The sequence below is a fragment of the Equus quagga genome, chromosome 10 (genome assembly GCF_021613505.1).
Source record: "Equus quagga isolate Etosha38 chromosome 10, UCLA_HA_Equagga_1.0, whole genome shotgun sequence".
Classification (NCBI taxonomy): Eukaryota; Metazoa; Chordata; class Mammalia; order Perissodactyla; family Equidae; genus Equus; species Equus quagga.
The window spans coordinates 3,595,024-3,619,473 of NC_060276.1; the positions used below are offsets into that span (position 1 = coordinate 3,595,024).

Sequence of the window (24,450 nt, forward strand, 5' to 3'; positions counted from 1 at the left end):
AGGGAAGCCATAAAACAAAGAATAGGACAACATGAAAAAACAGAGAGCTTTGAAAGTAGGTGCTTCATTATTGGGATCAGACAGGCCTGGATTTGAATCCTGGCTCTGCCACTTACTGTGCAACTTTGGGCAAGTTATTCAATAGCAAGAATCCAAGATTCACCATCTTTAAAACTGGAACGATAATGCCTCATAGGGTTGCTGTGGGAGTTAAGCACCCAGCCCAATGCTTGATGCATAACAAGTCCTCAATACACTTTAGTCATTAGTCGTCTTATTATTCTATCATAAGTACCATGTCATCTCCCACCCCTATATGGAGTTAGGGATGACCTTCTTAAATCACTTTTTAGGTGCTTCAATAGGTGTCTGTTGAGTGAATAAATGATTAGGTGCCTACCTCATAGTAGGTATAAAATCACTGGAAGACGCTTTCACGATTACTCCCTAAGCCAGGTTTGCCCTGTCCTCCTCATTAATACATAATTAGCTTGGGCAGAGTGCCTCTGAGTCTGATGTGTACCACGGCTCTCCCACCCCACCCAGGCCCTGCGGTTCATGCTCAAAGCCAGCTGCTTCTGAAGATTTGCCTGCTACCTCCAGGAACAATGAATTTGAGTAAAAAAACAATGTGATAATGTACAAGCTCCAATTCTGCCAAACTTGCTTGTTTAGTGCAATGCGATTCAAGAACAACAGATCTCCAGGGATGGATGGCAGAATGTCAGTTGCAGGTAACATGAGTCACCTAAAGTCATCATTACAATAAAGTATCTGGGACAGAGTCAATTAGGGAGAATTTGCTTTGGATTGACATTGATGCTGCTACATTAGCCACTGCTATTCAAATGGTGAGGTGGTGGTTTTCATGGAAGGAACTTTGTACTCAACACATCATCTTATTCTCAATTCCTTGCCGGTTAACAGCTGTTTTCAACAGAACATGCTTCTCTGGATGCAGTTGTCTACAGTAACTGACAGATCAAAATATGACGGTCCCTGGCAGGGGGCCGGTATGTGCTTTGTGTGGTTTTTTCTCCATGTTTCTTTTGCTTAGGTTTAGTTGAGATCCTTGGATCTTTGGGTTTATAGCTTTCACCAAATGTGGAAAATTTCTGGCCATTATTACTTCACCTATTTTTTCTGTACACCCCTGTACACTATGGAGACTCCACTTACACATATATTTGGCCAACTGAAGTTTCTGACAGCTAACTAATGCTCTTTTCTTTTTTCTTGTTCTTTTAAAACTTTTTTCTCCTTTTGTTTAATTTGGAGAATTTCTATTGCTTTGTCTTTAAATCTACTAATCTACTAAATCTACAATGTTTAATCTACCATCAATCCCACCCAGTGTTGTTTTCACCACTCAAATTTTCACTTGATATGTTTTCCCCATCTTCCATGTCTCTTCTTAAAATTTTGAACACATGTAATACAGTTATAATTGTTTTACTATCCTTGTCCACTAATTCAAAAATCTGTGTTTGTTCTGGATAAGTTCCTACTGATTGATTTTTCTCTTCAAGAAGGGTCATAAATCACTGCTTCTTTAAATGCCTGATACTCTTTGACTCAATGCCAAATATTGTTCACTTCATCTTGTAGGGTATAGATATTTTTGCATTCCTATAAACATTCTTCATCTTTGTTTTGGAACATAGTGAAATTACCTGGAAACAGTTTGATCCTTTTGGTATTGCCTTAATGATTTGATAAGCAGAAGCAGAGCAATTGTTAGCCGAGGGCTAGACCTTTCTGTGTACTCTTCCCTCGTGTCCTGTGTATTATGAGGATTTCCAGTGTTGCTGGTAGAAACAGGAACTATTCTCAGTCCTGTGTGAGTGCTGGCACTGTTCCCTTTAATCCTCTTGAATGGTTCTTTCCCCTCCCAGTTCCCTGACATTATCTCTCCACACAGCCCCCTCCTCTCCAGGTACTCTGCTAGTACCCTTAGACTCCCTATACTCCCACCTCAATCTCTTCAACTCGGGCAGTCCACTGGGATCCCTGTGTGTTCTCCCCCTCAGCCACATGGCCTGGAAGCTCACTAGGTAGTAAGCTGTGGCAATCGTAGGGCTCATTTAATTCATTTTCCATCTCTTAAGAGTCCCTGTCCTTTGTTGCTTGATGTCCATTATCTTGAAAATCGTTATTTCATTTTGTCTGTTTTATTTTTGGCTGTTTTGGGCAAGAAAGTTACTCTGTTCCCTGTCAGTCAATCTTAATTGGAAGCAGAAGTTCCCCAACTCCAAAGAATATTATATAGTTACTGAAATGATTAAAATTGGAACTGTAGAAAAGTGGGACTTAGTGATAAGTGAAAGCCAAGGTTATAGAGAAGCATGTAAGCTATCATTCTAACTAAGTGAAAAATACATATGATGGTAGACCAAGACCAAATAGGAATAAGCAAAAGTAAATAGCACTGTGACATGGTGGTGGGATTATGGGTTTCTTAAAAAAAAAAAAAACCTTACTTTTAAGTGTTAAGATTACTTAGGTTGTATAAGTTTTATAAAGTGAGAATTTTTTTTTAATCCAGTTTTCCTCAAAACACTCTTGTTTGAAGTGTGTTGAAGGACTCTGGATTCTTCACACACAGCATGCTACGGATCCTGGGTAAATATTTGTTGACTGACTGATGAAGTCAGGTTGTCAGCTGTGTAGATGTTAGTCTGATGGCCAGAGCTATTATGGATGTCTTGGCCTCTTTTCCCAGAATAACCGCAATTAATTTGTGTGTAAATAAAACATTGCTCTGTTTAAATTAGCCTTCTTCTACCTAATTCCTTCCTGTTTCATACTTTTTCTTGAACAGAATGTTAGGTTAAGCAGAGGTATGTCTTCAGAAGGGAGAAAGTTTTATCTACATAGAAGTAGCTTGTTAAATGAGCAATAGTTGGAAAATGCAACACAAAATCAGCACTTCATATTTAAAATATGTGCTCACAGCATCTCCACATTACAGAAGAACTTAATTACTGAAAAGACCTGTAGTCTGCAAGGCCCCAGGAACAGGCAAATCCTTGCAGGCAAAATCATGTGGAAGCTTGTCTATACTGTTCTTGAATCCCTTTACCACACGTGTGAAGAGGGCTACAAAAATCCTAGAGTACTGTAACATACACTATTCCTTCGTGCATCTAATATTTATGAGCATCTACTGTGGGTGGCAAGCCTTGTTCAAGATGTCTGGGAATGTGCTGATGAACAAGACAGCACCTGCTCTCACAGAAGCTTCATTCTACTGCAGGAATACAAACAGTATACTAAGAAATGAGGTTTCTTTGAGCATTACTACATCCATACGAGATAGCCTGGCAGATTATTATCACACTTATTTTACAGATAAGGAAACGGAAGCTCTTCATGGTAAAAGAACTTTGCCCAGGTCACATAATTGGTAAGCGGCAGAATCAGGAATCAAACCTTTATCTTCTGACGTCTAGGCCATCTTTTCTCTCTGTAACACTCTCACCACTGCAGTGATCCAGCCTAGTAGCTGTGTTACATGCACCCATGTAGTGGCAGGTAATGTGAAAGAACATCCTTGGCAAGGCCTTCTGGGATGCTTTTTCTGGTCTTCTATATCTTTTTTCTTGCAATTTGCTCTTATCCCCCAGACTAGAGTTTCAGATCATTGAAGGCAGACCCAGGTTTCATATTTCTATTGTATGTCCCTATAACATTCTCTCTAGTAACATCTAGCGAATGGATAAGTGGGTGATACATTCAATGGCTTAGGAAAAGGATGGGGACAATCTAGGCTAATTAGGGACTGGGTTCTGCCCATGATGGGATGATGTATGATGCAGTCTCATGAGTCTACTCACATAGCTACTTGCAGCAGGCAGGTCAGTAAACTTTCATTTTGAAATGCACTCACAAGTCAAAAAGACCTTGCACAGAGGTATAGAGCTTAGCTTAATTTTTTTAAAGCTACTACATTCAAAGCATGGTAGTTACTGGCTCCCAATAAGAAATAGCTACAAAATGGCAACTGTGGAACATCGCTCACATGTATACCCATATGAGATACTTCTTGAAATTGAAACCTTTGTATGTCGGCAACACACGTTAACTGAAGAATAAACATCCCGGGGATAGGGTCCAAGCTTTTAGTCTATGGCTTTCAATGTACATACGTCTGAGGCAGCAGCATCAGGTTCATCATGCAGGAATTGCATTCTAGAACTTATTCTTTGGCCTTGAAAACTTCTATAAATAGGTGAAAAGAGAGATGTTAAGCACAGGAGTCTAATTTGCTATTTAAATCTAATTTTTCTATAATACAGTAAAATCAATGTTCAAATAAGAAAAAAATATTTGTTTTATGTTTCTTAATTCATAACATCATCAACCTTTGAGGTGTCACTTTTTCTGCAGAGAACATTGTTCTGCACCATATCTATAAAATAAATCATCTGGACCCTCATTAGAATGAAGTTTGCTGCAGGTTTCAATGTCTTTTTGACAATAGTGAGCAAAGCAATCTAAAAAAAAGAAAGCCAAGGTGTATGAGTGAATGTTCTTTATTTTTAAACCAACGGCAATTACAAAAACTGCCTTCACGCCAAATTTCATTGTGCTTCCTGTAATTAGAGAAACTCTCCACTCTTTGGCTCATTAACAATTCATTTCTATCAAAATTAGAATTTTGATGCCCAAGGTGAGAATACAGCTTCATGGCACACTTGAATCTAAGCACTAGCTTACCTTTCACCAAATAAGTAGAAGATGAGAGAGAAGAAGAGAGACAGAGGAGAGAACATGAATGAATGAGAATCTTTTTAATTTTGAAATTACTTTTTGAGCCTTAGACGTTTCATAACTGATAATCTGTTATGGAAATGCTTTTTGTTTTCAAGGGTTTTTCTTTTGCATGCCAAAGAGTGAAAAGCTCCTATTGCTCCACAAAATAAGAAACTGGAGTCTGATAACAGATATGATAAAAAGCGAGACCTCACAATAGCAACACAGTGACAAAATGATATCTGTGAAACCCTCCCAATTCATTCAAAAGACACAAAATTAACAGAATAACTGGACTATTCTTCAAGGTTTCAATAAGTCAATACTGATCCAATGGAGAGGAATTTTCCATTCTATATTTCATAAGACCCAGCCACAAAATCCATTTTACTTATATCATCTATTACAATTGAAGAAAATTAAGAAGAGTTTGAAAAAATATATTTTGGATATCAACATATTTAGGAAGTATTGATTTAAATAGCACAAAAAACTACTTAATGAGTTAATTCAGTCATTTTTATGTATGATGGGACTATAAAATATCTGATATGTATTTCTTACTGGTTTGACTTTCAGCATCAAGTAACATAAACAGAGTTACTTATAAATTTGCATCTACATCATTTAAAAATAAAATTCCTAAAAGATTATTATCTTTATTTCTAATTTTTTTCAGTCTTTGACTAAATTTATAAGCCAATTAGTCTGACAGAATGTTTTCTTCCTTACTAAGTGTTGGTACTTCTTCAAGGTTGTTCTTCACTTTCTGTTCTTTCTTTATATTATCTCCCCTGCAGACCATATTTTGTCCCTTGGCTTCAACTTGGGGTGACTCCGACATCTCTATCTCAAGACCTCTCCCTGCGCTGTAGGCCCATATACCCAACTGCCTTTAGGACATGCACTCTGGATGTCTAACAGACATCTCAACTCAACATGGTTCAATTAGACTCATCCTCCTCCTCCAGTGTCTCCTACCTTGGCGAACAGTGACACCCTCCACACAGTCACTCAAGACTGAAACCTCCAAGTCATCTTTGACTCTTCCCTCTTTGTCAACTCTCTTCTGTTCTGTATGAAAGTTTATTACTTTCTGTCCACCTTTTCCACCTGATGAATCTTGTGAAAGCAGTGCACCTGCTTTGAACCTCTTGTATCCCAGCACTAGCACAATGCAGAGCACTTAGTAGGTGCTTCATGAATATTTGCTGAGTGAATAAAGGAATAAACAGACTGACCAGGCAACTCAATTAAAATATTTGCACATCCCTCAACGCAGGTCTACTCAGATTGACACAATTACTTTCAAAGAAAAGACGAGGCTTCTATCTGCTCTTTAAAAGCAATTAAATGCCTCCATATTGGCTTCTAAACAGTAAATGCCTTTATACCTGAGATAAACAGTATGTGAATGAATGTACTGCTGCACTGTCCAGTATGGTAGCCACTAGCCACATGTGGCTAAATTAAAACCAAAATTAAGTGAAATTTAAAATTTAGTACTTTAGTCACAGAAGCCACACTTCAAGTACCCAGTAGCTACATGTGGCTAGTGGCTATGGTATTAGAGCAGATGAAAGAGCATTTCTGTCATCATAGAAGGTTCTATTAGACAGCACTGTATACAAGGATGCGCTGAGTTTTACTGGACCAGACACCAACTTTGACAACAAAACATTGTGAGGCAATTAGTTTTGCTTTAAATCCACTAGCTTGGATTTTAAAAATGTAAAATAAAAGGAAGCAAAGTTTTCCAAATTCTTCAGTGAATTTACATCTCATGCTTCTCTAAATATCAACATAGATGGCAAATATTTGACTTATAATCATAATGTAAAAGTAACAAATAAGCACACACATTGTTAAAGAAAAACTTTAAGGAGTTTTTCATACCTAACTAATCTGTGCGTGTAAACAGTGAATTCAGGCTCAAGATATGACTGACGTATAACAGAGGGTTTGCAGCCATACACATTGCTAGCCTTTGGTTAATAATAGATAAAAACAGAACTTTCCTTTTCCAAATTGCATCAATTTTCAAAAAGAAAGAAAATGATCAAAGAACACTTTGCTAGCTGTATTTACATGGAAAAAAACACCTTCTAATTACAAAGAAAAGTACCTCTGTCTCATTATGTAAAATCTCAAAAGGTCACTCTTAAATTGGGCCCTTAAAATTTCTCACTCTCTCCCCATTTTAAATCTTTTCCGGGGTTTGATATTCATTGGCAAAGTACTCAACACTGCTGAATCACTTTCATGGAAGGTTGTTCTTGGCTCAAAAAAACATCCACTTCTACTTGCTATATAAATGAAACTGTAAATATGAAAAACACATCCAGTGAATACTGTTCTTTCATACGTCAATGCAGTACAAAGTAAGGTGTGTTTTGAACAGTTGTGGCACAGAGTCAGGAACCAGATGACAGTAAAAATATAATCCTAAATCTCTCTCCTTGTCTAAGGTACAGCAGAGATGATCTGATCTGAAGCAGTGGAGGAAGGAAAACCAGAACTCCTTTCTTGGTTGTAGGTTGTGACCAAAGGTTAAGGAGCTCATTTATAAGATTACTCCAACCAAAGGTATTCCACAGGCTCACAGAGGAAACCCACTACCAGCCTCTGTCAGAAAGGTGAAAGTTTGGGTCAAGGCGCAGGCATCCTCTTTTCCTCCAGGCCCAACTGCAGCTCAGTCATCCCTGACAAGTAGATGAGTACCAGCATCTCCAGAACCTACCTCTCCCCAAGAGTTGCTATGCTCTTAAGTGGTTCCCTAAGGATCATATCTGAAATAGCCTCCTATTTTCCCCAGCCTCCACCATTGTGTCCCACATCCCAGAGCTGCCATGGAATGTGGACAGAATTTAGGGTCTCCCAGACTTGGGCTCGAACCTCAGCTTAGACACTTCTAGGTGTAAGACCTAGATCAAGTCTCTTAGCTTCCCTGAGTCCATGTTTCCTGGCATTTACAGTGTGACTTATAATACATACCTTGTAGGGTTCTTGTAAAGAGAAATTCATGTTTAGAAAAAGTGCTTTGTAATCTGTATAGGCCAACGTGATCATCTCAAATACCAGCACTAGCCACTCTCCCTGTGACTGCTCCATTCCTCTAAGTTTCTTCTCCACTTAAATATATGATTTGGGATTTATAATACTGTAATTTGCTTTAAAATGGTTCTTCTGTAATTTTAATTCTCTTTCCTAGAAAATGTGCTCCTCAAAGATGAGTTCTGCATACACTATCATTTCTCTATTCCTTCAGAGCCAAGAAGCAGACTCTCCAATGTCAAGATAAGCAGACTGGGGATCAAGAGTTGATATTGCTATGGATCACCTAGATCAATAGTCTCCTTCAGGCAGCAGTTGTAGGAGTGAGGAAGAGGGGTGTTGTATGGCTACAGAGCTCTGCATCCAATGTACACTTGTAAATATCTCCTGAATGAATGCACAAACTGATCCCTCTGAAGGGGAACAGAATTTGTCACCCAAAAATATGCCTCTTTGGCATAGGGATTATTTTGGCTGATTATTTTTAACAAACAGCAGACATAGGGAAAGCTCTGAAAATTGAGTAGAAGTTACCCTTTTGTAAGAGACATTTACATTTATAAAGGAAATCTCCATTTGTAAGGATGTTTCCCTCTCTGTCCCAGGAAGGGGAAGGTGACTCTAAAGCTCTAGAAACTCTTATCCACGGAGCAGGCCCCCAACTGAAATCTGCATAACAACCTTACCCTCGTTTACTGTGTTTTTCCTGGTCATCTCCCATAACTGGCTCCCCACCCCCATCATCTTCTTTTGTCTATAGCTGGAGATGGCATTTAAGGTGGTGGCTTGGGTTCTGGGAGTTACTCAGTTTTCCTGGGTCTCTGCCATGTATACAGGAGGTACACATGCTAGTAAACTTCTGTTTGTTTTTCTTCTGTTAATCTGTCTTTTTATTACAGGAACATCTCAGCCAAGAAACTGGAAGGGTATAGGGGAATTTATTTTTCCTCCTCCATACCTCCTAATACAAAATAACTACCTGCCTTTTAAATATTTCTTCTCTTTCAATATAGCTCCTTTTAGTAAATAAACCATTGGAGAATATCATCTTAATAGATTATTCAAAGATCAGATTAGTTTATTTTAGGAACCATATCCAAAGGCAGATAGGAAAAGGGGATGATTTTGATCAGTTCTGGAAATTAATAAACAGAAATCTCATTAAAATGGAGTTGGGAGGCCAAAAAGGGGTGCTCTCGCACCCTAGTCAATAGCAGATCCCATCAGGAAGAAGAAAGACTTCCTCTTCTTGACTGTCAAGAAGCTCAGCCAATGAGAGATTGTCACAACTCAGCCAATGAAAAGCTACCACACTACCGAACTCTCAGTCTCCTCCAAGGGACTCTTTGTTTACAATAGCCCTCCCAACTTCCTCTTTCCCTCTATAAAAGAGTTTCTCCTCCCTTTGCTGCTTGAGACTTGCAGATGGCTTGCCATGGTTGCAGACCCCATACTGGAGTTCTTTGCTGATCCCAAATAAACTCATCTTTGCTGGAAAAATAACCAGCTGTCTTTTTGTTTAAGGTCAACATTTTGGTGGCCTGTGCAGGGATCCAGGGAAGACCCCTGATGACTCCAAGGCTGGCGAGTAAACAGGGGTGGTACCCACAACAGAGCCCACTGAGCTCGCTGCTTTTCTCGCCAACTCTGGAGTTTGAGGGTAAGTCTGTTCTCCTGGATCTGAATTTCCACTGTCTTTACATTTGAGGCTTTCCAGGCTTTATTCAAGATCTATTTTAAGGCTCCATCCTTTTCTGGTTAAGGCCTTGTTTGCCTGTGAGTACTTGGTTGGCACTTGGGCCTGACTCTTGAAATCAGACTGTTTCTACCAGATCTATGCTAAACCTTCAGCCTGATTCCTTTGGAATCGGACTGTTCCTACTTGAAACTGAGCTGGCACTTCAGCCTGACTCTTTTGGAAACAGCTGTTTCATTGGCACTGTGTTGATTCAAGCTTGAGTCCACCTTACTGAAATTGGACTGCTCCTATTGGAACTGGCTGATATTTGGCCTGCAGACTGAGAATTATTCTTTTGTTCTAGAGAAAAATCTCTAAGCAATGGGATCTCAATTATCTAAACATTTTGAGGGTGCTCCTCCTACAGGGACCCCAGCCGATTTTATGTTTAAAATCCATAGTACTTCCTCATGTGCATTTCTAACTAAATGGACCCATTTAACCCAAAGTAATTTAGAATAGTAATGGCCATTATGTCGAACTTTCAAACTTCCCAAACTTACTTTTCTTAAAACGGATTTGGACAACCATAGCTCTGTAATTTCCAAAACTGAAAGGAACACATATTTGTATTGGTATTTTGAGGCTTCCAAATGTTATCAGGAGTCTAAAATCGCCTCTTTGCAAAATAAGATTTTAAGATTAACCGAGATGAACAAACAATTAAAGAAAGATAAAATGGCTTCTGAAGCCTTATGTTCCTCTCCTCTGACACCATCTTGTTTCTCTCCTCCGGCTCTTGGTGCTCAGGCTCCACCTCCGGCACCATCTTTCTCCTTCCCTTCTATACCACCTACACTTCATCTATACCCTTAATTCCCCCAGACTAACTCTCTCACCAAACTTCCCCTTTTCCCTGAACCTCTCCCCACTCCCTCTTCCTCTGAACCTATCAAAACCTGCCCCTTTAAAATTAAGCCAAAGGCGATACCCTTAATTTCTTATATTTCCTGGACTAAAGCTGAAGTGTGAACCATAATCAAACATTTTCCCAAAGTAACCAAAGATCTTCACAGATTTGCTGAGGAATTTAACAGAGTCATTGAAACTTAACCTGGTTTCTCTGACTTATATCAGCTAGTTCATATGCTTATCAGTGGAGGCCAGGCCCAGCATTGAGTGAAAACTGCTAGTTGAAAAAATCCTGAAAGGTATCTAGGATTACAACTGGGAGACCTACCCACCAACCTGTTGTATGATTAGGCTTATGCAGTTACTAGACTACCGCATCAGGCAATTCCTATGGCTTTCCCAAAGCCCGTTGACTGCAACAAAATTCAGGCTTGTGCACAAAAAAAAAAAAGAAAAGAAAAGAAAAGAAAAAACCTGATGAACCTGTTCATGACTATTATAATTGACTTGAGATTGTTTTTAAAAGAAAATTCTGGACTTTCTTCAGATATTCCTTCTACCTGGGTAGCTTTTAATTGTATGTTTATTAATAGGCTGAACCATGATGGTTCCCTGCTAGTAAAAAGGACCAGGATGGAAGGAGAAACTATGTCCACTCCAGATTTAGTTAATCTGGCAAACCAACTCTCTCGCATGAGTCACCTGAAAGAAAGACTGTTAAAATTCTTAATCTTCAACTCCAGCAAATGAAGGCCCCTAACCAAAACCCAAACTCCCCTCGTTTCTGCTATTATTGCAAAGAGCCAGGCGTTGGAAGGGTTTGTTACAAATGTAAGTGCTTCAGGAGTCTTCAGCCCTCTAACCAGCCTTTCCAATGTCCTCCACATTCTCAATGAAGGGGCTCCAAGGAATTACAAGGGCTCTTCCCAATCCTCCCTCTTAATCAGCTTGGAGGAACATATCTCCAGCTTGGGGATGAATCTCTCTGTCCTGAGACCAGAGTCGAACTCTCGGTGCTCAACACCACTGCTATAAAGTAGTGCTGTCTCAGAGTACTAAAACAGTTCAAATGGTGGGGATTTCTAACAAACCTCAGAAGGTTCCTGTCTCTCAACCTTTTGTTTAGGCCCTTTGAGAGATACACAACCTTTTCTCCTTAGTTCCTCCACCCCTATTCATTTAATAGGCCAAGACTTCTTGGAAAAGCATCATGTCAGAATTAATTTCTCCCGAAAGGGGGAAATAATCCTAGAATTTGACAGTAGCCATCAAAACAGCCAACCAGGTGAATTAAATGACCTTTTGACATCTTTTATTTGCTCCGTCTCTGATGGTACTAGAATTGATTCTGGAAACACGGATCATTTGTCCCTATGGAATCAACTACACCCTCCTTATGGACAAAATCTCCAACTGATATTGGTAAAATTCACCATGCACCTCCCATCAAGATTCAAATAGATTCTTCAAAACCTCTCCCCAGAATTAATCAATAGGCTATAAGTAAAGAAGCCCTGCAAGGTATAAAGCCCATAATAGAGGATTACATTATCACTTGTACTAGTCCCTGTATACTCCTATCTTACCTGTGAGAAAACCCAAAAGCCAAGAGTCCAGGTTTGTCCAGGACGTCCAAGCAATAAACAACATTGTTATCCCCCGACACTCTATTGTTCTTAACCCTCATACACTACTAACATCCATTCCCACTGGAAGCGAATTCTTTATGGTAATTGACTTACCCAGTGCATTCTTAGTATTCCAGTTGATGAAGCTGGTTAATACCTTTTTGCCTTCACTTGGGAAGGAAAGTAATTCACCTGGACAGTAATGCCTTAGGGTTTTCATGAGGGTCCTTCCTATTTCTCAAAAATCCTTAAGGCTGATCTGGATGATATTAGGTTCCCTAGGGGTTCTACTTTGTTGCAATATGTGAGTGATTTGCTTCTTTGCTCTCCCTCCCACAGCTCCTCACAGGAAGACAGCATGCACTCACCAAAGCTTTTAGCCTTAAAGGGAAATAAGGTCACCAAAGAGAAATAGCAATTTGCCCAAACTCAGGTTCAATATTCAGGGCATCTGATTTCAGAACCAGGGGTAGGCCTAGATCCAGATAGGCTTCGTGGTGCCCTAAATCTCCCCAAATCAAAAACAGTATCAACTGCAAGGTTTTCTCAGGCTAGTTGGTTATTGCCGAAATCAGATTCCATATTTCTCTATGGCCAAACCTCTGTATACTTCATTAAAGAACAACAACCTCAACCCAATTTTATGGGAAGGACAGGATCACATTGCCTTTAAAGCCTTAAAGGAGAGTTTGATGAATCCACCTGCCATTGGACATCCCAATTATCAGATTAATTTTTTTCCTTTTTGCATATGAAAAGGAAGGGAAGGCCCTTGGGATACTCACCCCAAAACAGAGGGACCACCATCGACCCACAGGATATTAAAGCCAGCAACTGGACCCTATGGTGAGGGGATACTCCCCTTGCCTTAGAGCCATTACTGCTACTGCCCTTTTGGTTAAAGCCACCGTGGAAATCATTGTGAGATCCCATTAGTTATCTTTGTACCTCACACAGTGGAAGCCTTCCTGAATTCTCATCACACTCAACATATTTCAGTCAGCCTCCTCACCTCCTACGAAATCCTTTTGTTAACTGTTCCTCACGTAACTCTTACATTGTAATAACCTTAACCCTGGTACTCTTCTCCCCCCACATTACTGCAAAGTCCCTCACGACTACTTAACACTGATGAATCACCTCCTGAATCCTCGTGATGTCCTGCAGGAAACTCCTTTGGGTAACACTGACTTCTCATGGTTTACTGATGTTTCTTATTTAAAAGGTTACGATGGCAAATATTGTGGTGGGCGTGCTATTACAACTCCTTCTGATATCACTGAGGCAGCACTATTACCTATGGCTAGTTTGGCCCAACAGGCTGAATAATACACTCTTACGAGGGCTTGTACTTCAGCCAAGGGCAACACTGCCAACACTTATACTGATAGCAGATATGCTTTCAGAATAGCTTATGATTTTGTAATGCTGTGAAAGCAACATGGCTTCCTTACATCCAGCTGAAATAAAATTAAAAATGGTCCCCATGTTCAGGAATTACTGGATGCTTTACTTTTACTTACTGCTTTAGCTATCACTAAGATCTCGGGGCTTTCTAAACTTGACTGTCTGGAAGCTAAAGAAAATCACCTTATTGATATTTCTGCAAGGAATGCTACCCTTAAAGGAACCAACAACAGCCAAACCTCTGTCATGATCCAAAGGGATATTTCCCCAAATGATAACTTAGAAAAAATGGCTAGAGAAGCCCAACAATTGGACTCAGAAAAGAAAAAACAAGATTGGAAATTCAACAATTATTGATTTGAGAAAAAGAGAAAGCTCTAGTTCGGGCCAAATAACAACCCAGTCCTACCATAGACTCTAAAGTTCCCACTCTTAACCACTGTACATGCATTTAACCACTGGTCTACTGACAAAATGACAGCATTCATGAATCAATATTGTTGGGGAAATATTAATAAAGCTGCAAAAAATGCCTACTTCGCGTGTCTCACATATCCAAAATACAAACCGGGGAAGCCTGTACCCAGACATTTTAAACTGCATAATGGACCATTCAAAGTTTGGCCAATGGATTTCATACAACTTCCCCCATCTCACAGACATAAATATGTTTTAGTCCTGGTTTGCATGTTTTCTCACTGGACCGAAGCCTTCCCTTGCAGACAGGCTACTGCCTCTTCTGTGGCTAAAGTCCTTTGGGGAAGGATTATCCCTACCTGGGAAACTCCTTTTGAATTTCATAGTGATCAAGGAACCCATTTTACTAGTCAGGTACTTCGAGAAGTCTGTGCCGTTTGGCCAGTTTTACAACACTTTCATTGGGCTTACCACCCTCAATCCTATGGTTTAACCGAACGTACTAACTGTGTTATTAAGACTCAATAGGCAAAATTTGTAGAAACCCTCCAAATACCTTAGCCAAAAGCATTGCCACTGGTCCTTCTATATCTCAGATCCACCCTCTTTGGAACTCATAAACTCTCACCCATTGAGATAGTCACAGGATACCTAATTCACTCAGCTCCTGCCTCTTTCAACCCACAGCTGATAAAAACAGATGTGGTCTAATATTGCAAAGGCCTCATGGCTTCCATTAAAAATAACCATATTTTGGTAGAGCAATCACTTCACCGTGCATTCTCAGGAGACATAGATCTTAAGCATCACACTTTGCAACCCGGAGATTTCATCTACCAGAACAGACGCCTCCAGAGGAACTCTTCTTCAACCTTGCTGGAAACGCCCCTATCAGGTACTGCTAACTAATCCTGTGCCACCAAATTCCAGGGCATAGACTCTTGGATTCACGTGACAAATTTAAAGGAAGGACCAAACCTGGATTGGACCTGCATATCACCTAGTAATCTGAAAGTAAAAATCTCCTGAAACTGAAGGAGATGATATTCAACGAGACAGCTTTCCCAATGTGTTCAGACCAGACCTGTTGGAATTTTATCTGTCAAGCCTTTGATGATGACATACTGCTTCAGATGATCTCCAATGCCTATGATCTTGATAACATATGGACTTTAGAAAGGAAAAATGCCTGACAGTTGTCCCTCCTCTCCCTCCTTGTTACTCAAATGTGGCCACAATAGGTCTCCAATCTGTGCAGTTCCCTCCACTGTGGGACACGACACCAAGGAAAGGTGTTTCCTGGCATCAAGGGAAAAAAGGCTGCTGAAACTAGACAAACCTGACACTTGATCAGTGATGCTTTCAGAGAAAGATCTATCAAAAGGGAAAATGTGGAAATCAGTATACAGAAACCTCATTAAAATGGAGTTGGGAGGCCAGAAGGAGAAGCTCTCACACCCTACCTCAGCAGCAGAGCCCAAGAAGAAGAAAGACTTCTTCTTCTTGATCGGCAAGAAGCTCAGCCAATGAGAGACTGTCACAACTCAGGCAATGAAAGGCCACCACACTTCCAAGTCCCAGTCTCCTCCAATGAACTTTGTTTACAATAGCCCTCCCAACTTCCTCTTCCCCTCTATAAAAGAGTTTCTTCTCTTTGCTGCTTGGGACTTGAACATGGCTTGTCATGGGTGCAGACCTCAAGTTGCAATTCTTTGTTGATCCTGAATCAAGCCACTTTTGCTGCAGAAATAACTGGCGGTCTATTTGTTTAAAGTCAACAGTTCAGAAAATCACTAACTTGAAGAGAGTGCTCCATCATCACTCTCAGTTATCATAAGGCAACTGCAACTAATCCTACTCCCTATCTACTACCAATCTCACCTCTGACTGGCAGGGAAGATACTATCACTTACTAATTTTGTGCCATGTGGTAGGTGTCTTACACATATTATCTTTTTGTTTGTTTGTTTGTTTGTTTTTGTTTTTTTTTTTGAGGAAGATTAGCCCTGAGCTAACTACTGCCAATCTTCCTCTTTTTGCTGAGGAAAACTGGCCCTGAGCTAACATCCATGCCCATCTTCCTCTACTTTATATGTGGGAAGCCTACCCCAGCATGGCTTGCCAAGTGGTGCCATGTCTGCTCCCGGAATCCAAACCAGCGAACCGCGGGCCACCGAAGCAGAATGTGCGCACTTAACCGCTGCACCACCAGGCTGGCCCCATCTTTTTGTATCCTAAAATAACTCAATGATATGTGTCCTATTATCATCCCCACTTTACAGATGAGGGAAATAAAGCTCCACAAAGTGAATAACGTGTAAGGTCCTAACTAATAAATGACAAAGCCAGAATATGAGCACAGTCTGCCAACAGGTTGTGCCAGTGAGGACTTTCACCATATTAGGGTGAAGGGAGAATTTGCCACCCCAAAATACGCCTATTTGGCAAAAGGATTATCTTAAGATGGTTGTTTATAAGAAACTGTAGGCATAAGCCAAGCTCTGAAAATTGAGTAGAAGTTACCCTTTTTACATTTATAAGGGAAATCTCCATTTGTAAGGATGTCTCCCTCTCTCCAGAAACTCTTATCAATGGAGAAGACAATGACTTAAATCTGCATAACGACCATACCTTTATTTACTGTGCTTCTCCTGGTTAACCTGCCATAACTGGCCTTTTCTCCCCAACTCCCAGCATCTTTTGTCTTTGGCTGGGAATGATATTTAAAGTGGTGGCTTGGGCCATTTATAGGAGTTACTCAGTTTTCCTGGGTATCTCCCATGTATACAAAAGGTATATATATTTGTATATAAAATTAACTTCCTGTTTGTTTTTCTCCTGTTAATCTGTGTTTTATCACAGGGGAGGCTCAGCCAAGAATCTAGAAGGGTAGAGGGAAAATTATTTTTCTTCTCCTACAAGGGAATAGTAGAGATTAGATACCCTCCAGATGTGCTCAACTCCAGCCAGAAATGTCTTGACTTTTGCCATGCCGCATGTTCAATATGACTTTCTTTGTTTTTACTATCAAGGCATATATGTCCTGTAAATTAATAGACCACTTGCTAAAATCAATTCTATTCCTTTTTGGTCACACCACAAGCCAACTTAAGAATATCCTCCACAGAATGAACTTCAAATAAGTATGAGCTATTACCAACTCTGCCAAATAGTTTGTACACATTGCTATGCTCTCCATTTTTCCAGAAAGGATGTAAACTTGCCCCACTCCTGGCTCCTTCTTAGCTTCACTTTTGGAAAGCGTGGGAGATCAGAATTGGCCACCCCAAAATGGTCTCTTTGCCTTGATTATTTTTAAGAACAAAAGACTTTGCTGTCTTCCCCTTAACTGCCTAAAAGAATTTAAGATAAAAGGCCTGTCCCAAGGACAGGCTATCACCATAAATAACTCCGTGTATCAGTAGACTGTGAGGGTCCTTGCTAAGCCCATTCTTATCAAAGTTCTGTCTACCAAACATTCACATTTCCAACTCCATGTAAATTGTCTTTCTCCCTTTTGAACCCCCAAACCACTACCCCAACGTCCTTCTTTGTCTTCAGCTGAAGATGATATTTAAGGTGGTGATTTTGGCCTTTCTAGTGAGATGCTCAGTTTTCCTCGGTTTTTCCCATGTATACATGTTATTAAACTTTGATTTTCTCCTGTTATTCTGTCTCATGTCAATTTAATTCTTAGACCAGCCAGAAGGACCTAGAGGGTAGAGGAGTTGTCTTCCTCCCCTACAAAAGCCTTTGCTTTTCAGGATGGAAGACCAATTCACCAAGTCAATTTATTAACATTAAATTTGCCAAAAGACAACTTGCCAATAGACCATTTGGTCAAATGGCCAAGAACTCAGAAGATCTATCTGTCAAATTGCTCAAATATACTGATTTACCAAAACCTTGTTTTTTAAAACTATTCATAGAATTTACAGTACACTGGATTGGCAGAGCTTAAGACTGTAAAGGAAGTAAGGATTTCAGGGTTCTGGGGCCTTCAGGCACCAGTTTGGCTCCTGATGCCCTTCTCTCATGGACCCCAGTTCCTTCTCAACTCAACACAGGCTGTGCTGGACACTAGCTCTCCTTTGTTTCTTTTCCCCAGTACAGATTCTCCTCTCTTGTCCCCTGCTCCATCCAGCTACAGCAGTAGGGAACTGGGGGACAGATACATAGAACTTTCCTTATGCTAACAGGAAAACTGACCAAGCTAGATAGTCTAGGGATCTTCAAAAACTGCTAAAACCTTTCAATCTACTATAAATCACTGAACTTTACTGGTTAAAGGATACAAGTTTTGGGAAAACTGGTAAACTTGGCAAATGAATCTGTGGTGACAGAATCTGAAAAAATGCTAGATCATTGACAAAACAGAAAATGAATTATTAGAACAATTAATGCTGCATTAGAATAACCTAAAAAAATCATATGAAATCCTAGAATATTGTTGCTATTCATAAGAATGGTAATTCATTCTATGACTTTTAACTTTTAACAAAGTGAATATTCCTTAAAATGCTGATAATAAGGATATATCCATTGACTATATTCCAGAATGTAGTCACTATATATAATTGAGAATAATATATCCATATGAAAAGATACACATTATTTGACTATATAAGGGGTCTAAACTACAGCCTGTAAGCCAAATTGGCAGCAGCCTGTTTTCGTATGAGATAAGAATTATTTTTACTTTTTTAAAAGGTTGTAAAACAAACAAATAATATGCTATAGAGACCTTATGTAGTCTCTAAAGCCCAAAATATTTATTGTCTGGTCCCTTTCAGAAAAGTGTTTATCAACCTTTGGAGTATATTCAAGAAGAGTGTTTCTTAAGACATGCTTTCTGATGAATCAATAAATTTGGGTAAATTTTGTAAATTGGTTATTCAATGTATTGGTTTTGGATGAATTGGTTTTTGGCAACTTGGCCACTGGACAAATTGATGATCTGGCAGAAAGCTTTCCAACAATTCGTTTTCGGTGAATTCACCTGGAGCTTGTCATGACTTCTCTCAAATGAAAGACTATGGATAGACAGACATCAAAATTTTGAAAAACCTCAAGCAGGTGAAAGATTTCTTTCCCCCCAAAGACTGTGGAAGCCAGTGGAAAACTCAGGGTCCAACCAGAGAGGCCCAGTCTATTCTCGCTTGGGAAAGGTCTTATTGGACCTGAAGTTGTTCAAGATCTTAACTTCTTGCTAACAAGGGGACAACAAATCCCTCCCCCGCTTTTTTTCAACATTTTAGCATTTGAATATGGAAACACTTACTGAGAGACAGTTTGCAAAAATAATTTTTGGCTTAAATTATCATTTTTAGTCTCAAAAAATTTTTCTTTCTTTTTTTTGATGGGAGGGGCAAACTATGATATTTCATTCAGTTACTCTGAACGGAAGGAACGTGCTATTTGAATCCACCAGTCTTCTCCAGTAGATTAATTTGTACCATGGATGATCCTATACTGAAGACTCTGGCAGTTTTCAGGTGCAAATTCTGAAAGAAAAGGAGTATGCATTTTCTGACCCATTACGCCAGGGACAAAAAGAATAGAGCAGGGAAATGATTGGGGTATGCGTTTGTGTGTGTGAGTATGTGCAAAGGTTGGGAGATGGTTTGGGAAATACTTGACTCTTCTCCTCTCGGATTCCCTATTCTGAGCACCACACCCATCACTGCTCTGTGCTCAAAGTGCAAAGAGGATTTGTGCCAACGAGAAGATGACTTAGGGTCTATAAGCCAAATGTACCAATGATATCTTTCCTTCCTCTGGCTCAAGCCACAGATACAGATTCTTGTCATTTTTAAAATCACATTCTTTGTGTAGGCTGATCTATAGCTGATATATTTGAAGCTAATATATCTAAGCTGATTTATAACTGAACCTACATCATACATAAGACTTCAGATGATTTTACATATTAGAATATGAAGACTGAAAACAAAATTTTGAGTTTCAACTATTTAAAATATGGGGTCTCTTTTAAAATTATCTGGTAGCTAATTACTCTTATCACATAGCTAAGAAACTCAATCCTTGTCTTAGTTACATGTTAACAGACTTGCTTCCAACCACTGCTAATACACAACTAAAAAGGACTAAAACTCAAATCCTCCAACCCTCATATATCTCAGTGTTTTACAAAGGCTGGAGTCCAAATGGGAAAATCTCCACCAAAGGCTTACTCTATCCATTTCATAGAAAACATCACTCTCTAAAGGGTCAGTCAGAACTTCTCTAATGTGCTTTTTAGGTTACACTAGTTTTCCACAAACACATCAAAAGAAGAAAAATATCTAACGGCACTCAGTGGTATTTCTTCATCAGAATGGAAAAACAAGAAATGCACCATATTCATAACACTTAGAAAGTACATACAAATCATGAACATGGTAAAAATCCTAGACTGATATCCCCTGTACCTCAAAGGGCAAGTAACCTATGATAAGCAGTGCTCTGATGTCAAAGAATGAAAAGAAAGCAGACAACAAACACCAAGCAAAACGTACTGCTATGAACATATGGTAGGCCATCAATAACCAAAAAAAATTTTTTTGAAAGTTTTATCATCTTGAAAAGAATATTGCTGTTATTGACCCTTCTGAACAGTGTAGAAATATTAAGCAAACAAGAAGGCACCTTTAGAATCTGATTAGTGTTCTGTGGTCTGCTGCTTTCTCAAACGTAGAGAAGGTGACATATAGTGTTGGTTGGTGAGTCACTGGAACATATCTGGATCCCAGCCTGGATGCCAGATGCTAACACTAAAGACATTCATAAGCAGAATGAATGTCAAGACTACACAGTTCCCCATCATATATTTGTGGAAAATTCATTCCAGGAGAAATTCATAAATCAGACAAGAGACTATACTAAGACCAGCACTGTGTGGTAAGATATAAAGACAGTTTGCTCTGTTCCCACTAACTTAATAAGTCTTTTAGGCCAAGCCCTCCAGCAGAGGACAGAGTGTTCTAAAGGGAGGCATCTCCTCCTCCAAGAGAACAGTCTTTGAAGGACTAGAACTGCCAACTAACATGAGTTTTTAAAGATGCTATTTTGCCTTTTTTCTCCCAAAGCCCTGGTGCATAGTTGTGTATTTTTAGTTGTGGGTCCTTCTAGTTGTGGCATGTGGGACGCTGCCTCAGCATGGCCCAATGAGCAGTGCCATGTCCGTGCCCAGGATCCGAAGCAGCAAAACCCTGGGCCGCCGAAGCAGAGCATACGAACCTAACCACTCAGCCACAGGGCCGGCCCCTAACATGAGTTTTTATAATTCATTTGGTACCATGTTTACTTGCATACTTCATTATTTCCATATTTAGATCTATTATCACATGTTTCTACCCATGTAAAACGGTCTGAAGATTTTTTGATGAATTAAAGTTCATCATTTTTCCGTCCAAATGATTCCCCTTACATGGTACTTCAAAAGAAGGAAACGCATGCAACATTTTTACATTGCAAAACAGAGCAGGCCCAACTTCTTTTTAATACAGCTAGTGACTTCAGGGGGCCTAGCCTGGTTACATATGTTCATGGTAAGGTTTTAGCAAATCGCCCATGTTTTATTTGGCATCTCAATCTTCCTACTTTATAATCCACTCTTTCAATCATTTCTTGAAGGTGATATTCTATGTGCTTCTTCTGTCACTTTTTATAGGACTATTACCGAGCCATTTGGGGAAAAACAGCAACAGAAATCAGTCAAGTTCCAGCATATGTTGAAAGAAAAACTTTAGAGTATGTCTTTGCTGCGTATTAAAGCACTGATGGCCTAAGCATTGGCTGTGTAGATACGAGATATGACTTTAAATTTGGCCTTATTTTTCTTTTTCATTCTGCAAATAAGCCCTATTAATTTCTAGTGGTAAGGTGGATACATGGCTACATACATGCTTATATCCTAGAAATCAGAAAGCGGGTTAATTGGATAAGATGAGCTACTCTCTGTACTGAATTAGCCACAAGCTGAATGTAATTTGGGTACCTCCCTCTTGGAACTTTGGATTGTCTAGAGGAAGAGTGAAGTCAGTCCCTGTGATCTCAAGCCAAAGTGGAGAGTGTCAGTAGGAAAGTAGAGAACAGGGTGGGAGAACTCTTCCAGCCAGGCAGCAGGGACTTCTGAGAGGAGGAGGAATGAATTGGTGCCTGAGTGGTGAGGAGGATTTGAGGAGTTGGTGAAGGACATTTTAGTCAGTGCAGAAAACGGGAACAAAGGTACAGTGAAAGAGCTTAGATGGCATTTACATGGAATGGTGACTTTATTATAGCTTCTCGTTTACTTGTTCATCTCCACACCAGACAGTAAGTTTTATGAGGGCAGGCACAATGCTGGACACTGAGAACACAGCCTCATGGAGTTTACACTTTTTTGGGGAATCTAGAACAAACAAACAGTCCAAAGATAACTATAAATTTGCAAATTGCAAAAAGCATGATGAAGGAAGAGGGCAGGGTGTCATGGGAAAGAAGCAAAAGTGGATCTAGGGGACCAGGAGGAGCCAACCATGTGTCAACATAGTGGAAGAGGACTTCAGGTTGAGGACATAAGCCTATGCAAAGGCTCTGTGTTAGAAGAGAGCTTTGAGAAGTCAGAGAGAGGAGGCCAGTGCATCCAGAGTATGACAGATAAGAGGGAGTGTGGCACAAAATGAGGTTTGAGGAATAGGCAGGCATGGCAGCAACATGCCTTATAGATCATACAAAAGGAGTTTGGATTTTATTCCAAGATCCAGTGGAAACCACTGAAAGCTTTTGAGCAGGAGAAGGACAAGGTCATATTTCAACAAATACTTTTGGAACAATTGGACATCCATATGCCAAAAAAATATGAACTTCAACCTCAACCTCACCCTTTATAGAAATATTAACTCAAAATGGATCATAGATACAAATGTAAAACCCAGAACTAAAGAACTTTTAGGGAAAAAAAAAATAGGAGAAAATCTATGTGATACGTAGTTTGGCGATGAATTCTTGGACATGGCACCAAAAGCACAATCCAACAAAGAAAAGAATGGTAAAATTATCCTTCTTCAAAATTAAAAACTTTTATTTTGCAAAAGACACTGTTAAGAGAATTAGAAAAGAAGCTACGGACTAGAGAAAGTACATGCACATCAAATATCTGACAAAGGACTTGTATCCAGAATATACAAATAATTCTCAAAACTCAACAATAAGAAAACAAACAACGTAATTTTAAAAATAGGCAAAACATTTGAATATTCAAATGATGAAAAGATGCTCAACATCTTTAGTCACTAGGGGAATGCAAATTAATACCATAATTCAATACCCTAGAGAAATGAAACAAAAACTATGTCCACCAAAAGCTTGTACATGAATGTTTATGGCAGCTTTATTAATAATTGCCAAAAAATGGCAACGACTCAGATGTCCTTCAACATGTGAATGAGTAAACTGTGGTACATCCATACAATGAAACGTAACTCAGCAATAAAAAGTTTATGATGCGTGCAACAACTTGGGTGAACCTCAAAGGAATTATACTGAGGGAAAGAAGCCAATCTTTAAAGATTATATGCTGTGTGACTCTATTTGTACGACATTCTCAAAAAGACAAACCTAGGGATGCAGAATAAATGAGTGGTTGACAGGGGTTAGGAGTGAGGTAAGGAAGGGATGACTACAAAGGCACAGCACAAGGAAGTTTCTTTGGGGTGATGGAGCTGCTCTTTATCTAGACTATGGTCATGGTTCCATGAATCCATGCAAGTGTCAAAACCACAGAACTCTACATCAAGAAAAAACAAATGAATTTTACTGTATAATTTAACAAGCAAATTGTTTAATAATTTGAAAAATGAAAATGTGTCCACAAAAAGACTTGTAAAAGAATGTTCATTCCAGCTTTATTTGTAGTAACCCAAAACTAGAAATAAATGTCCATCAAAAGGAAAATAGTTAAAAAATTGTGGCATATCCAAAGAACAAAATACGCCTCAGTAACAAAAAGGAATGAACTACTGATACAAATGACATGATGAATCTTAGAGACATCATGCTGAGTCTAAAAGGGCGGACTCAAGACAGTATATATCATATGCTTTCATTTTTATGAAGTTCTACTAAAGGAAAAATGTATAGTGAAAAACATCAGAACAGCAGTTGCTCTAGGTGGGGGGAAAACTAACCGAGAAGGGACACAAAAAAGCTTTTAGTGTGTTGGAAATATTGTATGTCTTGATAGGAATGTGAGTCCCATGGGTTTATGCATTTGTCAACATGCACGGAATGATATACTTAAGATCTGTGCATTTCATTACATGTAAATTTTACCTTAAAAATGTAAACAACATAAACTCAATTAAGGAGGTTTACGTTTCAAAATAATGTGAGTCGGCAATCCTAAAACTACTTTCTGTGCTTTTTAGACTTGAGCAAATGAGTAAATATATTGAGGATAATGAGGCAAGGACTCTGACTATTGTAGAAGAGTGTTGCAACAGTGGAAACGGGAAGACTGGAACGAACCCCGCAGTGTTGGTGTAGAATTGGAGGTATCAGTATGAATTCATGGTTTGTATTATTTTACATACACACATACACAAAGGTACACATACA

The 24,450-nt window shown here is 39.3% G+C and overlaps 1 protein-coding gene across 1 annotated transcript in view; it reads right to left on the reverse strand.

Annotated features, from left to right (window-relative positions):
* Positions 1–24,450, reverse strand: part of PASD1 (PAS domain containing repressor 1) — a 65,780-nt gene that overhangs the window by 14,069 nt on the left and 27,261 nt on the right. The window contains exon 9 of the mRNA XM_046673710.1: positions 4,149–4,221. Coding sequence (XP_046529666.1) covers positions 4,149–4,221 — 73 coding nt within the window. The remainder of the gene's footprint in view (positions 1–4,148; positions 4,222–24,450) is intronic.